The sequence below is a fragment of the Ceratotherium simum genome, chromosome 31 (genome assembly GCF_057802395.1).
Source record: "Ceratotherium simum simum isolate JZ-2026a chromosome 31, ASM5780239v1, whole genome shotgun sequence".
NCBI lineage: Eukaryota > Metazoa > Chordata > Mammalia > Perissodactyla > Rhinocerotidae > Ceratotherium > Ceratotherium simum.
In genome coordinates this window covers 31084312-31102592 of record NC_141930.1, presented here as the reverse complement: position 1 = coordinate 31102592, position 18281 = coordinate 31084312, and the positions used below count along the sequence as shown (strand labels likewise).

The 18281-nt window shown below is 37.6% G+C and overlaps 1 protein-coding gene across 4 annotated transcripts in view; it reads right to left on the bottom strand.

Moving 5' to 3' along the window:
- ATP6V1H (ATPase H+ transporting V1 subunit H) overlaps window positions 1-18281 on the bottom strand; it is a 117221-nt gene that overhangs the window by 70702 nt on the left and 28238 nt on the right. For all 4 annotated transcript variants that reach the window (XM_087420568.1, XM_087420571.1, XM_087420570.1 and 1 more), the window contains 2 exons: window positions 17361-17458; window positions 9654-9846 (listed from right to left, as the gene is read on the bottom strand). In XM_087420568.1, the coding sequence (XP_087276694.1) occupies window positions 9654-9846; window positions 17361-17458 (291 nt within the window). The remainder of the gene's footprint in view (window positions 1-9653; window positions 9847-17360; window positions 17459-18281) is intronic.

Here is an 18281-nt window from a genome sequence, read left to right as displayed (position 1 = left end):
TACAACAGCTCTATGGTATTCTTCTGAAACCACCGCTCCTCTCAATTCTCCAAGATAACAGTAATTCAAAACTTAGTCATATTTGATTCTCTCCTTTTCTTCAACCCTATGTCAAATCAATGTCTTATCTATTTTTCCTTCAAAATATGTTTTAATTTCATCTCTCCATCCCATTATAAAGAATGAAAAGCTTATGAAAATACTTAAGAAACTGAATTTGCCAGAAACAAACCTATATAATCCGGCAGCAGTGTACTCTTTAAAGCCTAAAACTCGGGGGCTGGCCCCATGGCATAGCGGTTAAGCACGTGTACTCAGCTGCCGGCGGCCCGGGTTCGGATCCCGGGAGTGCACAGATGCACCACTTGTCAGGCCATGCTGTGGCGGTCTGACATAAAGTGGAGGAAGATGGGCAGAGATGTTAGCTCTGGGCCAACCTTCCTCGGCAAAAAGAGGAGGATTGGCGTGGATGTTAGCTCAGGGCTGATCTTCCTCACACAAAAAAATAAAGTCTAAAACTCAATGGCATCTTCACTTCAACAAAATTACAAGTGTAAATATCATTTTGGCCTTTGTCCAAGTAATGGTGTGGAGGGATCTTGACTTCACTAAGAACAAGGTGGAATCAAGTGACAATTCAGATCTTTCCTTCCCAAAAACTGCTAGCCTTGTAAAATACATATTACAGCAGTGCTTCTCAAACCATCTGTGGCAAAGACTAGTCTTGTTTTTTAACTTCCAATCAGTCATGAACAAATACTTTTTATAAACGTACTTATAGAGGTAACGAAAATGAATTTCTGGAAAAATACAAAGACATGCAGAATACAAGCTCAAATTTTATATTATTAAATTCGACAGACATAAAAGCATTCTGTCAAATTTTTGTAAGTTTCTAAACTAAATGATTACTCTCCCTTTCTGTACTTATCCTTGCAGGCTGCTAACCTACAGTTCCCAGCACTGCACTGACATGCGAACCACACTTGAAGTAGCACTGTATTAAAGGACTCACTCCAAGATTAAAAAAGTCTCAGTCTTACTAGACCTCATCCAAACCTGGTATCTAATGAGCAAGATAGATAAATTCCTGAAATAAGGAATGAGGGATGAATTTAGGAATAAAATTTCTTGATAGCAATACTTCCATGCCAAAGCAGTGGGCAATACAGCCCCCATACACTCACACTAGAGCGGGCCTCTTTGAAAGGGTTATGACTGTGAAAGGCCCGCACAGGAAGATGTACATATGTGCATGTCTGTGTGTGTCTATGTGCTTGGGTATGAATTAAACACCATGATTAATATAGCTAATAAAAATCCAAATTCAAGTTGGTGGTATTTCTTTCTAAGCCTTTCTGCTAAAAACTATACAGCTATAAAAATATAATTTATCTTATTACCTGACATATTATGTAGGCTCTTGACTAAGCAGAGCCAAAAAAAGAAATAAAACTCACAACAGATATAAAACTCTAGACAACAAATATGATCTTCAATGTCTTTCTCCATCACACAGCCTCAAAACATTCTAGTTTATTTCAGGAACTAAAGATTGACAAATCAATTTGACCAATAGAATAACATTTGCAGAGACCCGGAGTTCAGCACCTGCTATGAATAAGTGAGAGTGACATTTTCAAAAATAAAATTCACCCAGCCAAATGGAAAAAAAAAAAAATAATTAGCAGCTGCTAGATTTCTTCAGCTCACAGCAGCTCAGCAAGCTTGCTCAAGTCTTCAGCATAAAAATTTCCTTCCTGAGTTTCAGAATGTGGGAAAAAATATATAACTAGACTATTCTCAAAGAACTTCATCAGTGAAATCATTTTTAAAGGTTATAAGAATTAGAGAATGATAAAGAAAAAAAAGGACACATCATTTTTTTTAAGAAATTTTTATTTATTTATTCTTTTTTGTGTGAGGAAGATCAGCCCTGAGCTAACATCCACGCCAATCCTCCTCTTTTTGCTGAGGAAGACTGGCCCTGAGCTAACATCCGTGCCGATCTTCCTCCACTTTATGTGGGACGCCACCATACCATGGCCTGACAAGCGGTGTGTCGGTGGGCGCCCGGGATCCAAACCCCGGCCGCCAGCAGCGGAGCGAGTGCACTTAACCGCTACGCCATGGGGCCGGCCCTGACACATCATTTTTTTTTTCGCTTATTTGATTGTCTAAATCAAATGGCTTTACTATGTCCTTACCAATGGCTCAATTTCACCTCAGTTGTGTAAATCAAAGTTGTGGATGTCTAAAGACATTCTTCTGATTTTGAGCCCTCTTCTGATTTTCAACCTAACGATTGTATTGTCCCAAATTTAGCACAGGAGAGTCCAAAAAACTAATATTCTGCCAAGAGACTGAGTCTATTTTAAATAATCTGAAATCCAAATTAGACAACACAAGTCCAGAAATTAGCATATTTTCCACGCATTGTGGGTAAACAATTGAAACGGTTAATAAAGTTGAAACAAGATTTTTAAATCATGCTAAATATTAGTAAAATATTTACACTGCCTCTTTGAAATCAAACAGAACAGCACTGGATCTTTGCTTAGGTTCAACATGAACGTAGCAAGAATGCAATTTACAGAGGCAGGGGATTTAAAAGGCAAACTGCTGGGGCCAGCCCAACGGTGCAGCAGTTAAGTGCGCGCGAGCCGCTGCGGCGGCCCAGGGTTCCCAGGTTTGCATCCCGGGTTCGCAACGACGCACCGCTTGTCAAGCCATGCTCTGGGGGCGGGACATATAAAGTGGAGGAAGAGGGGCAGAGATGTTAGCCCAGGGCCAGTCTCCCTTGGCAAAAAAAAAAAAAAGGCAAACTGCTATTATTCTATGGAGAGAACAGGCAGGGAAATAAATACAGATTGAATATTTACTATTGCCAGGCACTTCATCTGTTATCTCATTGAATCCTTACCCAATCTTGAAGTGAGTTAGGTATTATTAACCACCTTTCACAGACGGAGAAATTAACTATGAGATTTCAAGCCCCTCTCCCAACAATCGAGTGCTGGAATTCACACCCAGATCTGTCCACTCCAGAGCCTACACTCTTTCTAATATACCATACTGAAAGGAAACTTAGCAAAGAGCTATACTATTGTCCTTCTCAAATTTCTATAAAAAGTAGATAATCAATCTAGAGACTTCCCAAATCAGATCAAAAGAAAAACTAAGAATCTCAGTCTGGCTCTAAGCTTCTTGTCACTTTTTGTGCTTTGTATATTGTAAACATTCTTCATGGTGACTTCATGAAGTCACTCCATCAAAGAAAAAAATTTAAAGAAAATACAAAGTCCCTGAGAAAAAGCATCTTGTCATACTCATCCTTCCATACCCTCAGTAACACACTGCCTGCCACATAACTGATCTTCAGTAAACATCTGATGCATTGATAAGTGAATAGACAATCCATGAATGAGGTGGGGGTAGGAAGGAAGAGAAAGAGGAAGAGGAAAAGGAAAAGAAAAGGGAGGGAGAGAAAGACGGGGGGAGAGCTCAAAGGTAGGATTCAACTAAAATCAACTAACACCTCTCTTCTGTTATATAACAATAGAGATACCTGCTTCCAATGATCCTTTTATTTTATATAATAATGATCTAAAACAAAAATCAATGGAAGGGGGGAGAAACTACGCAGGAAAAAATACTAAGCAAGGTCTGTGGGAAGAGCAGATAGAACAGCTACCATATAAATTATGTTTAAAGCAGCTTACGTCGAGCTTTGGATTAAATCTCAATCCATTACTATAAATTACTAGTATATGATTTCTTCCTAGAAACTCAGAGCATTTACTATATTATCTAAACAATACTTATAAAAAACCATGTAAGTTGATCAAAACAGAGGAAAAAAGACACAAGCATAAAGATATAGTCTTTGAAACAACAGAGCAGCTAAAATAAGACCCTGACTTCAACAGCAGCTCTCTTTCCCACACCTATATTTTACCTCAAACAAATAAGTTACCTTATTAACAAATTATCAAAAGAAATAATTTTATGATAAATGTTTATAATCTTCAACATTTGGAAAAATAGATATTTTAACTTAAAAAAATATAACTAACATATAGAAAAGGATAGGTAGACATAAACTGAAAAAATACTATTTACTTCCATGTTAATTACTTAGGCAACTGTTGATCTATTTCCCAGAAGTAAAAGTCATACAAAGAAAAAAAACAGTAATAATTCAAGACATCTTTCTAGGACAATCTAATTGCAAAGACATCGAGTCAAGGGTGATTATCTTTCCTAACAGTTTAGTGATGATAAAATATATCTTATTTTCTGAAAAGAGTTTTCATGCCAACTTTATGAACAGCTTCCAATTTAGAAAAAGGTTCCTGCACTAACAGAAAATAGGGACTCTCTCTCTGTAGTCTTGCTTTCTGCAATGTGTTTTGTTAAAAGGATTACTTTAATAAACTTCTAATACATCAATAATCTTAACATACTCATGAAAACTAGATGTAGGAGACTTTGAAGTAAGTTCATTCTCAATGTACAATTTCTGTAGCTCCAAGCAATTAGATTTTCTGTCATGGAATTTTATCATCATACTTTTAAATATAGGAACCAAACAAAGCAGCCAAAAATTTGAAAAGGAATTTAACTCAGTCAATAAAGAAACCAATACAAATATCAGTAAATTCAATACCACTACCCTACTGTCATAAAAGGTTTTTCTACTTTTATTTCAGTGTTTTTGTTCAGTCCCTCACACAGTCACAAATACTGAGGGCCTACTATGCGCCAAGTATTCATTTAGCCCACATTTATTGTCTCAAAAGGCATTATCATATGAGCATATATGAAGTCCAATGACAAACTTAAAAAACAGATGATATTACTCTCATCAGACACACGAACAAAGTTGAAGCATGGAGAAGCTAAGCAACTTCCCAAAGGCACAGAGGCCAGCCCAAGAGGAGAGCGAACGTGACTTCCTCCGTGCCTGCCGGGCACACACACTACCAACCTGTGGGCAGACGCTCTTTGTAGTAACTGATGCCAGGCATGATCTGACAAAATTGTGAAGAGACGAGAATTCAGAGACTCCCTCTAACTATTCAGCTTTTCAGTGCCCACTGTAATTCATCCAGAGTTGACACCCCATGTAGGAAGGGAACAAAGATTATAAATTACAGGTATTAAAATATCAACAGGCTTCCATATCTAGAAGTGAGCCTACGTTTAATTTATACTTTTTTCTTAATATTTTTCTATCTTATTTTTTAACCATAAGACCATATTATTTTCATAAATAAGAAAAAGATCAAACTATTTCCATTTTCTTAAATGATAGGTACTTAATTTTGAATAGAAGAATTTAATAAAATAAAGGCTCCTGTGATTATAGTAGAACAGAAAGGCGGAAAGACAAGAAAGAAACTCAAGACAAAGACAAATAGAATAGGAGCTTTAACCCTTCAGAAAATAAAAATATCGAAAAGATGTAATACATATTCAACCATAGTGAATAAAATTTAAAGAGGAATCAGCTTGTACTCATGCTCCATCAGAGTAGGCACAGTACACAATAAAGTAGCAAAAGTAGATCTGACAGAGTCTTGTTGGAAGGCACTGGGCTTTGGTGGGTGATGTCCATGAGTACGAACAGAAGTTAGGGTGAGTCAGTAACAAGATGGCTGAAAGATTTGTGTTGGCCCCACTAGTTCAACGTCCAGAGTGGTAATAATGATCAGCAAAGCAAAAGCCCCATTTTACAGAGCAAGTCTGTTCCTTCAGAAAGCAAATGGCCACAAATACCAGTATTGTATCTTCAAGAGCCAGATTTACATGCTCCATTTATTCCCTTAACATTCACTCAGGGTAGGGGGGCAATAATTAATCCTACAAGAACAAATTAATGACAATTCCAGAAGGTCCTTTCTTCACTTGTTAACATTTATCAACCTCTCTCCACCTTTGTACTTCTAAAACACTTCTATGCATCCTTCAAAAACCTCTTGAAAGCCTTCTCCTCTCTGAAGCTTTTCCTAGAACCCCCTATTCTTACCCTCCGCCTCCTTTATATTACTTTTACTCTTGCACATTACTTATTGCATCACACTGACATTATTTATTCACATATTCTGTCTTCACTGAACTACAAGCCCTTCAATATCAAGCTATATCTTAGGCACTGGTGTTCCCTATGATTAGCATAATGCCTGGAATATAAAAGGGACTCAAAACTGGTTTGTGAATTAAATTGTGCTCTAGCAATAGAAGGAGACTGTTAAAAGATCCTATTTCTAGAATTTTTCATCTTTACTAAATAAATAAGAATACAGATAATGAAATAAGTAGAAGAAAAAATATATTCAGCTTAGCTACAAAAATACTTCAGAGTAGAATCTCATTAATACAACTACTCTGCTAAATCTGCTACTCCAATTTAAAAATTGATTATTATTTTATCTGGACTAGACTGAAATTTACTATGACAACTCATGTCCACAGTTTTCTAGAAAAACTAAGGGCAGAGACAATATGGTGAGGCAGAGAAATAGGGAGGTACCACATTTACCTATTTCTTATGAGTAAACTTCTCAAGGGCCATACAACAATTTTTACATGAAAAAGAATGTTACTTTTTATAAATAAGAATAAGCAAATCTAATGCATAGCAACACTTGGTCAACAGCTGACTGGCATTTATCATATCTAGCAACTCACACTTTCATTTCACTTTCCACTCTTTCAACAGAATTTACTCTGAACCTCACTTCTCAATGATTTTAATCTTTCATTCCACTCATCAGGCAGCTAGAAAAAAAATGGAGTTTAGGGGCTGGCCTGGTGGTGTAGCAGTTAAGTGCTCTCCGTCTGCTGCAGCGGCCCAGGATTCGCAGGTTCCGATCCTGGGTGTGCACTGACGCACCGCTTGTGAAGCCATGCTGTGGCGGCGTCCCATATAAAGTAGAGGAAGATGGGCATGGATGTTAACCCAGGGCCGATCTTCCTCAGCAAAAAGATGAGGACTGGCATTGGATGTTAGCTCAGGGCTAATCTTCCTCACAAAGAAAAAAAAAAAAGGAGTTTAATGCTTTCAGCTGATAGCTTCAGCAAAGGAATCGGAATTCTTCTCTCACACGACCTACAGCTCTCCTTCTCACGGTTTCCCCTCCTTTTAATGCTACTCTTAAGGTTCCTGAGAAAATGCACAGAGAAAAAGGAAAAAGGAGATGGCAGAATGGTTAAGAGGATGGCTTTGGAGCCACAGGATGGCTTTGGAGCCAAACAGATTTCACCAAAATTCCAATCCTATCACTTAGTAACTAAGGAATAAATCCCGAAGTCTTCATTTTCATATCTATAAAATAAAAATAATAATAGAAACTACTGGATCATCATGAAGATTAAATAAGACAACGCATGAAAATCAATCAATTATAACATTTATTATTCTCAGTATCAAAGACAGGTTAGCACGATGATTAAGACGTGCCTGAGTCTGAATTCCTGCTCTGCCGCTGCCTAAGTATTTTGGCAAATTACTTACTTAACCTCTTGTGGCCTAACGCCCACCACATGGAGTTCTTGGGAGATCAAATGGGTAACACATTGAAAGCAATTAGAACAGTGCCTGACACAGAATAAGCTCTTAATAAACATTAGTTATTATTATTAACTACAAACACCTAGAAAAGAGTTTCTACATATCAAATTTAAAAGTTTAAAAGGTGACAAGTGCTATGAATAAGCAATTTATAGGAGAAATATAAATGGCTGATAAAAATATTAAAAGATGCTCAGTTTCATTCATTAGTAACAGAACACAAATCTAAAACAATTTCATTTTTCACCTCATTTTTTGTAACAATTAAAAGATATTAAATGGAAGTGAAAGAATGGAAAAACATGCACTCCCAATACATTGTTGATGGAAATGTAAATTTGCACATTTTTGAAAGGTGATTTGATATTATCTATCAAAACTGCAGAACAGGGGCCGGCCCCGTGGCGTAGTGGTTAAGTGCACGCACTCCGCTGCTGGTGGCCTGGGGTTCGGATCCCAGGCGCAAACCAACGCACCGCTTGTCAGGCCATGCTGTGGCGGCGTCCCACATAACATGGAGGAAGATAGGTATGGATGTTAGCTCAGGGCCAGTCTTCCTCAGCAAAAAGAGGAGGATTGGCATGGATATTAGCTCAGGGCTGATCTTCCTCAAAAAAAAAAAATGCAAAACAGTATATTCTTTGACTCAGCAATTCCATATCTAGAACTATACCCAAGAGAAATATTCACTGAAGTGAGCAAACACATGTAAACGAAATTGGAAACACCTCACATGCCCATCAATAGGACACTGGTTAAACAAACCACATCAAGACCACAGAATATAACCATTAAAAAGAATACTGAAGACCTACAGATATGAAAATGAAAACATATTCATTACATATTGTTACAAATAAAATTATAAAACAGTATTTATAATATGATGCCATTTTTATTTCTAAATACAAAACAAAATTACACACCTATTTATACATTTATCTCTAAAGGCTTAGAAAAATTCGAAAGATGTTAGTAACTATATTTGGCAAATGTGATGTCTATGCTATTTAAATTTTTGCAATACATCTGTACTACTTTTTATTTTTGATTTGTTGTTTATTTAAAGAAAGCGTAAGAACAAATAATGGTTAAAAGCAGATTCTGAAGCCAATAACAGATCTGCATGTCTACCACCTACCAGCAATGTACCCTCTCTGTCTCAGTCTCCCTGTTTGTAAAATGAGGAGAAGATCAATACCAATACTCAAGATACCAATATACTAACAATAACAACAACTGCCATAGGGCTATGGTGAGCATCAATGAGTTAACAAATGGAAAACCTTAGAAAGATGCATGGCACAGAGTGAGAACTATATGAGATACATGCACTACTATTACTCTTGGGCAGCATCCTTAAAAGACACTAGGGCAGCCAGGCTGTCCCTCAAAAGCCCATTTAAATCCTAAGGTGACCAACAAAATTATCAACAGACAATTGTTACAGCAAATACCTTGGCCCTGGGTAACCAATTAACGACACTTTCTGTCTGTGTTACAACTGCCTGGCAGCCAGAAGACCCAGGATTCAGATTCTAGCTCGCCTCTTCTGTTGTCTTCAACTCTCTTATCTGTTCAAGGGTGGAAGGTGACTTAGATAATCACCAGAATTCTAATATCCTAATAAAATAATTTTACTATTCAAAATAATTACAGATCTTTATAGCTGCCTCAGAAATATACTGCCAGTCAGTAGATCCAGAGTCTGAAATACAATACTACACTAACATAAGGGCTTCATAAGATAAAAACTTCAATAACAGTCTCTCAGACACACTGCAACAAAAAGGGACTTCCTCTAACTGAATGAAAAACAATTACATTTCCTTCTAAGCATTCTGTGACTCATCCATTTCATCCATTTAAATGGTTTCCTCCCCCCAGTCCCACTCCCCCATGCCATAAATACAAATTAGTGATATTTGACTCTGGTGACCTTGACTCCATAGTTTCATAACTACATAGAGAACAAGCAACTTTTTCTCACCTGCTAAAAAGCCCTCAAATATACTCCACAGTGAAAATGCCTCACACACACACACACACCAAAAAAAAAAAACCACAAAACACTTACACGGAATGCTGCAAGAATGATTCTTGTCACTTTCTCTTTGACAGATTCTTGAAGGATATCGGACAGAACAGGAATGATATTATAACGCCGCAGGTGTTCACACATTTGAGGACTGAATGCCAGGAGCCATATTGAAAAAATCATTTGATACTGCAGTTGAAAGCCACACTTGTTACTCAAAACTCCCATTATGCTGAAAAGGAACACACATTAAGAAAACATTTAATATGATAGTGCAACAAGAAAGAAGAAATAACCGATTATTCTCTTTTTGCACTAATAGAACAAGTCTTTCTGAATTATGTCCTTAGTTTCTTTTCTGCCAGAAATAACAAGCAAGCTAGATCCCTACTCACAAAGGGCCATTTCCAGCACAGCTTCACTAAGTCTCTCTCCAAAAGTCATGGGACTTCGGCAAGCAGCAGCATTTGCTGCAGGGACGCAATGAGAAAGGGAACCAGATGTGCGATGAGGCAGAGGGAGTGGTAAGAGGAATGTCACAGACATTGAAGGGGCTAAAACGGGACTCAGTAACACAATGGATGTACACCTTGGTGAAGTCAGATGTTAAATCAAGATTTTGAGTCTGGATGACCAAGAGGATCATTTATAGCTTTAAAAATATTCAGAAGAGCCAGCCCTGGTGGCCTGGTGGTTAAGTTTAGCACGCTCTGCTTCAGCAGCCCGGGTTCAGTTCCTGGGCGCAGACCTATACCACTTGTCAGTGGCCATGCTGTGACAGCAGCTCACATACAAAATAGAGGAAGACTGGCAATAGACATTAGCTCAACGTGAATCTTCCTCAGCAAAAAAATATATATATATTTAGGAAACTCAGAGAAAAGAGCGGATGAGTCTGAAAAAAACCTATCATGAGTCTGACATAGCCAGTCACTGAATTTGGGAGTTAGAACCTCAGAAGTTTCTAGTTCAACCTCCCATTTTACTGATAAGAAACCTATATGCAAATGAAAGAGGTTACACCAAGGAAGAGCACTGAGGAAATTTCCTTGGGGAATGCCTACATTCAAACAACGCAAGACAGAAACCATCAGATAAGACCACTAAAAATGACCAGAGGGGTTAAGGGGGAGTCAAAATCTAGAGAACGTACAACACAAACAGTAAACCCTAATGCAAACCACAGACCTTAGTTATTAAGAATATATCAATATTAGTTCATTAATTGAAACAAACATACCACAGTAATGCAAGATGCTAATAATAGGGAAACTACGGGAGGGCAGGTATATACAGGAATTCTGCACTTCCAATTTTTCTGTAAACCTAAAACTGCTCTAAAAAATAAAAGTCTATTAATAAAAATAAATTTCTAAATCTAATTTTACAATCTACAACTACTAACTTAGTGGAAGGCTTATATTTGTGCCATTTCTCCATTTTTGTAATTTATATACAGTTATAAATTTGCTCAATTGCCCTTAATTTTCTCATGCATGAGTTCTCCCTTAAGCCTTTTCTAGTTTGGGTTGCTATGTAAGACTTGTTTTTATTTAATACTGATGTCATTATTTCAACAGCTGTAAAATCATGTAATTTTATACTACAAATACTTTAGTACCTGGTTTCCTTTTGCTCTCTGATTGTTCCAGTTACTAAGGTAAGCCTTCTGCACTTTGCTTTGTGATGCTGTGGCTGAGACTTGAAGCCACGTTTCTGCTTTACCAGCTGGCTCTGCCAATAGGAGATGCTAGAGGCTGGCTGCAAAGATGGAGGAAAAAGGGACTTTCTCCTGCTGGCTTCCTGTTCCTATGAGCATCACTCCAGCAACACTTCTTCAACCCAGCAGCAACCATTCTTTCCATGGCATTAGCTGAATTCATTTTGCAACAAGCTTCACTGCCACCCTCAGAGACACCAGGACCAGGTGTCTGGGTCCCTGACCTATGAGACTCTTCCTCTGAGCTCAAGGACACAAGCCCCAGATGAGCAGTACTCCCCACTCTAAGGTCTTTATTTCAGCTTCACGCAGCCCCTCCTTGAAGTATGTAATTTAGTAATTTTAGTAATTCCAACCTCTTACCTTTGCTCCCCAGCTTTAGGGTAGTACTGCACTTGCTACCTCTCTGACACTTGAGAGTCCTTTTATTTGTTTGTTTTCAGAAACCTAGTTAACAAATTTATACCTGGTTAAAAGCTCTTCCCATTAAATTATCTCTGTTAAAATAAAAATTTTCAAAAGACCAGAGGGGTTAAGGAGAACTCAGAGCCAATACACTGTTGCTGAAACCAAGATAGAAAGGTTTTGAAGGAAGAAGAGCAGTCAACATTGATGAACACTGTAGAGAAAAGTTTAAGACAGTTTAAAATTTGTCCACAATATACAGGATTCCATTGAAAAGATAAGTAAGTCTCCTATACTCAAATATTAACCACAAGAAATACCCTAACGAAACAAAATAAAGCTGCTGTTTACCAGAATAAGGAAGGGACTACCTCAGGGGCAAGAACCCCAACTCTGGATACAGTGGAGCATGAAGAGTGTGCTAAGGGGGTACAAAGAAGGCAATGGCCCAAGATAAACCTAAATATGGTAATTTAGCACATATTTGTTAAGGATCTACATGGCAGGTACAGTGTAAGGCATGGGGGATACAATGGTGGGCAAAAACAGACACTGTCCACGCTCGCGAGGAACTCAGAGTCTGGTGCAGTGGGAGGGAAGGATTTCCAGAGGAAGCGGCCCTTGAGCTGAGACCTCAAGAACGAGTGGGCATTAATTACCATTTAGGTCTCTGCTATCCCTCTCAAACTGGTGAGTTTACTGTTATTTTTAAAGTAACCGAAAAAGTTACTAAACGATTCTGTAGAATCCTAAATGCTACCCTTGTTAGGTATTTAATACTTTCCAACTAGATTGTAAACCTCTCAAAGGAAAGAATCATATGTTTCTTTGTATTCCCCATAATATATAGTACAACATTATGCACAGAGCTGAAAAAACACAAATAACTGTCAAATCCAGGATATTACAAAGAAGACTAAGGTCCACGAGGCCAAAACACAGTAGTCCCTCCCTTACCCATGGTTTTGCTTTCCAGTTTCAGTTAGCCATGGTTAATTGCAGTCCAAAAATATTAAATGGAAAATTCCAGAAACAAACAATTCAAAAGCTTTAAATTGTGCACCGTTCTGAGTAGTGTGATGAAATCTCATGCCATCCTGCTCCGTCCCACCCGGGAGGTGACTGATCCCTTCGTCCAGAGGATCTACGTTGTATACACTCCCCACCCATTAGTCACTGAGTAGCAGTCTAGGTTATCAGATTGACTGTTGGTATCTCAGTGCCTGTGTTCAAGTAACCGTTACTTTACCTAATAATGGCCCCAAAGTGCAAGAGTAGTGATGCTAGCAATTCGGATACGCCAAAGAGAAGCCATCAAGTGCTTTCTTTAAGTGAAAGGCGAAAGTTCTCCACTTAATAAAAAATCGTATACTGAAGTTGCTAAGATCTATGATAACTTTCATTATAGAATATTGTTGTAATTGTTCTATTTTATTATTAGTTATTATTGTTAATCTTTTACTGTGCCTAATTTATAAATTAAACTTTATCATAGGTATATATGCAGGAAAAAACATACTATATATAGAGTCTGGTACTATCTTCGGTTTTAGGTATCCACTGGGGGTCTTGGAATGTATTCCCCTCGGGTAAGTAACTATTTAGTGTTCTGTTTTGTTTTGTAATTAAGGTTTTTTTTTAAAAAATCAAGCCAGTGAAGAGAGTAGGGAGACAAAAGAGCTGGCTGTTTTCTGGCTGACTTGTACACTTTTAGTTAGCTCCTGCTCTTGAAACTCATGAGCACCTCGTACCTCATCATGCAACGTCACCCGATAATGTAATGTTTTTTTGTTGTTGTTTTTTTGTGAGGAAGATCAGCCTTGAGCTAACATCCAATGCCAATCCTCCTCTTTTTTGCTGAGGAAGATTGGCCCTGGGCTAACATCCATGCCCGTCTTCCTCTACTTTATATGGGACGCCGCCACAGCACGGCTTGACAAGCAGTGCATCAGTGCACGCCCGGGATCTGAACCTTTGAACCCCGGGCCACTGAAGCGCAGGGCGCACACTTAATGACTGTGCCACTGGGCCGGCCCCTGTAATATTGTGATGTTAAAAAAAAATACTTAACTGTTCACTTATATACTACTTTATACTTTCAAAATACTTTAAATATGGGGGTATAAATGTTCATAAACACCAGGTGAATTTGAGGAGGCAGTTATTCCAGCAAAAGCCCCTTTCTAGTTCCAGTATTTAAAAAACCAAGGGTAACCTTCAGACTTTCTAGTGAAGTCAACAATAAGCAAGACAGTGTAAAGTATATTTTTGGTCTTATAAAGGTGTATAAACATTCAAAAATAGTGTTGTGCCATTCATGTAACAGATTTTTTAACCAAAAAAGAAAGAAAACCATATAGATAAAAATGTACTGGGGTTTTAAAGGGGCCGGCCCAGTGGCGTGGTGGTTACATTCGAGAGTTCTGCTTCTGCGGCCCGGGGTTCGCTGCTTCGGATCCTGGGCACAGACCTATTCACCGCTCATCAAGCCATGTTGAGGCGGTGTCCCATATAGAAGAGCTACAAATCTACAACTATGATACACAACTATGTACTGGGGTTTGGGGAAGAAAAAAAAATATATACTGGGGTTTTAAAAACATCAGTTCTCTTCTACTCTCTTCAAATAGGCTATGCTTGAAAGTTTCTTCTCCCCGCATGATTCTTGCTTCTGATTTAAGGAGTACCAAAAAGGAAAAAAACAAAAAAAAAGAAAGAAAGAAAACTTCCAATCCTAAACAAAAGAAATGGAAATATAGAAAGTACATGTTTTATTTTTTAAAAAATGAAAAGATTAAATGACTTTTCTAAATTGCCATACTATGGCAAGTTAACATATTATACCTTTATTAATGTCTAGTCTCAATCTAAAGGTCTCTTTATCTGATTACTGCTAATCTCATTAGTGATCATTAGCACATTAAAATGTATACACTAAACATGGAATATTCTAGATTGCATTTATCCTTGCTCTTGTTGCTAAATTGAATAGTTAATATTGCTTACTGTCCTCCCAAATACTAAGTGCCAGTAACTAGAACAGTAGCATGTGGCTAGCCTCGGTATACCATTAGGGTCCGCTGGGCCAAATTTTAGTATTTGAGTTTATTTTTTGAGCAACTATAACCATTTGTAAAAATTGCTGTTTCATGACTTTTATTCTCTCTTACAGGTTTTCCAAAGAACAAAAAAAAAATCTTTTGTTTAATAGAATAAAATACAATTTATTTTGCAATTACCATACAGGTCTATTGGACCCATTTATGAACCTAAGATATTTTATGGGATCTTAGTGATTTTACGTTACCTATAATTTGAAGAATTACACTATTTCATCATCCTACATATTATCCCATCATTATTCATTCATTATTCCCAACTATGCTAAAAAAAAATTAGAGACTAAAATGACAAGAAAATTAGAGAATAATGGAATCTACTAGGAACATGACGTAATAGTGAAATAATTATTTTTTGTTATTGTATTGCCCAAAATATTGCATCATTTTTTAAGAAGGTAAAAAGACCAGAAACATCATCTTTGTAGTCTACCTTTTGGTTTCCGGGCAGAAGCGAGTTAACATCATAGTCCTGTGACTGCTATCCTTTGACAGGTCTGTTTGCAAAGCTGGCCCCTGGCTGGCTTCCGGGAGCTTGACCAGTAAACAGTTCCCTAAACTGATACAAAGCTTTTCCTAAATGATATGGATGGCTCACTGTACCTAAACTGTCTGCACAAACAATATGCTTATGTTTATGCTGAAAACCTGCGTTCCATCTGGAGTCAAATTTTGCCACATGCTAGGCAGAGGGTGCCTACCTTATAAACCTCCAATAAAAACTGTGGGTGCCGAGTCTCTAGTGGGTTTCCTGGGCAGAAACCTCATACAAATGTTGCTGCATTTTCATTGCTGGGGGAAGAGTGTGCTGTGTGACCCCCTCATGGGAGGGAGAGAGCGTAAAGAAGCCTCACGTGGATTCCTCCAGGCTCAGCCTTTGTGGTTGTTCCTCTTGATCCAGCTGTGTATCCCTCCTATGTCTCTGTAATCAACCTCAGCCTGAGAACAACTACATGCTGAGCCCCGAGTCCTTCTGCTGAGTCTCCCAGCACAGTGTGAACACAGCTGAGAATTCAGAACTTTTTATTTTCTACCCATAATGGCAATTATCTGAAGGTGTTTCACAATTACTAAATGAATCAAAGAAATTGAAAGCAAAGAGACAGACAGCATTCTATTCTGTAACAATGAGGGTAAAATTGGTAACACGTGAAATCTCAAACTGTGCGTTTTCAGATGACTATATCATAAACGCATTTTCTGAAACTCAAGAATCAATGAGTGAGCAATATATTTCTAAGGACAAAAAGGAAATACAGTGTTCTCAGCTACTTAGCCATTCCACATGCAAGACTTCAACACAATATTTTGCAACAAAAACGTGGACCATTCCATTTTGCTAAAAGGACATGTGATGGTTTTCTTTCATCTTTTACGTTGCTTGTGCACCAAAATTCACTTATTACAAAAAGGTCTGCTATGTAAAAATTCTTATTAAAATTTCTAATGGTTGTTTTTCACCATCTCTTTATTCTTAATTCTATTAATTATTCATAAAATGACTAAATATATATTTTACAAAGGGTCCAGATAGCAAATTGTAAAGACTATTCTTCCTAACATACTGAGAGTTAAATAAGTATAAATAGATTGAAATTTTGCATATTAAGATTACTAATTTATTGAGTCGATGGGTTATTGAGTAATTCATGACAGTTCAAATCCAATTCATAAGAACTCCCATTTGCAGAAGTAACCCACCCTAAGAAACTGCACACAAATACTAGCTGAGAAGATCTAGGATATTTCGTCCCTTTGGTAGGAATATCCCTACTCTGGAGATGGATGCATCAGCCTACTAGGATCTGATGACACAGCATCAAGATCGTTTAACCAACTCTTCTTGCTCTGAAGCCTTGCTCACCAAGCAACCTTCTGTGGACAAAGCAGCTTCCTGAATAGATTTTCCAACAAAGAAACAATGTCTTCATTAACCGAAAAGAGTATTTGGTTTAAAGACACTGAGATCTCTCATTATGAATAAATAAATTGGCTTTCTGGTAATAAAAGAGGATTTCGTTTGTTTGTTTTGGGGTTTGGGGGGTTGTCTGTATAAATATGTTTGTTAAACCTGAGAAGATAGATCCTGAAATTTTCTGGACCAGTAAATTAGGACCCCACAAAGAAGGGGCTAATTTTATAGCATTACAAAGAATGGTTTATATTCACTCTTTTCCGGATAAGACCTTTTCTTGTTGATTTTGCCTGCATTTACTACAAGATATTTTTATAATTGTTTTTCTATTCTGAGTATGTGGAATTTATTCTGTCAAGCATTACGTTTTTAGGGGTTCTTAAACTCTATATAATAGCACAGACGAAGCCAGGGAAGGGGGAAACATTCCATTTGGTAGTTATTGACTCCTATGAAGGTCAGCACGATCCACTGTGAGACATCAAAAAACATACTTCTTTTAGATAATTAAATGTATTAATTTCTCTGAAAATGTCAAGGAGAGATACGTTTAAATGTTTTCCACATTAAAGTAAAAGGGTACTCACCAGTTCACCCCATCTGCTTCCACCCAGGCGAAGCGGTACTCGTTGACCCGAAGCATCAGCTGCAGACACCCAGCAACACACTGCACATACTGGGAGCTCTACGCGAGAAGCAGCACAGGTTTTAAAGGTGGAAATCGCTGGAAGTCATGACATCGCGCGTATAAGAAGAGTCTGGATTTTTTGCACTGGAGTTTCTTATCATCAGAACATCCAAAGGTCCTTAATATTTTTTCGAAAGTCAATCCTCATTTTTTTCTTTCCTCTCTCTTAGAAATGAAGCTGATTTTCTCTGCCAAATTAAACCTACACAGTTCAAGACTACTTAACACACATAGGGAAATCAAGGAACAAAGTAATTACATAGAGAGAATACTTCTCTTCAGAATTATAGAAATATCAAAGAAGAACAATAAAATTAAAAAGAGAAAAGCGTATGCTTTGAGACAGGCCTATATTTGAATGATCTTGGGGAAGTTAGTGAACCTTTCCAATACTCAATTTCTTTGTCCTTAATGAGAATAACACCCCCAAGCACCCTGAAGCGATACTGTTAGGATTAAGTGAAATAACTCGTTTAGCATACAGCTAGACATTTTGCTAACTCAATAAATGGGAACTTAAAAGAAAACTACACAGCGTATAAAAAGTTCTAATTAAACACTTGAAAAAGACTGTGATTTTTAAAAAATATCAGTTCAATAGCACTGTCTTAGGGAAACTGTGGTTAAATCTGAAACTTGAAATAAGCAGGAATAATATCCCAAGGAGGTTGCAGGCTCCTCAACTTTAGCAAAGCTAGTAGCAACACCTGGCCTGGGCTCTTCTCTAAATATTTACCATGAGCCTTACATCTATAAGAAATGGAAAGACAAGAGGAAATTTCAGACTGTAGCCTTAAAGAACATGCAAATAAAAAAAGAA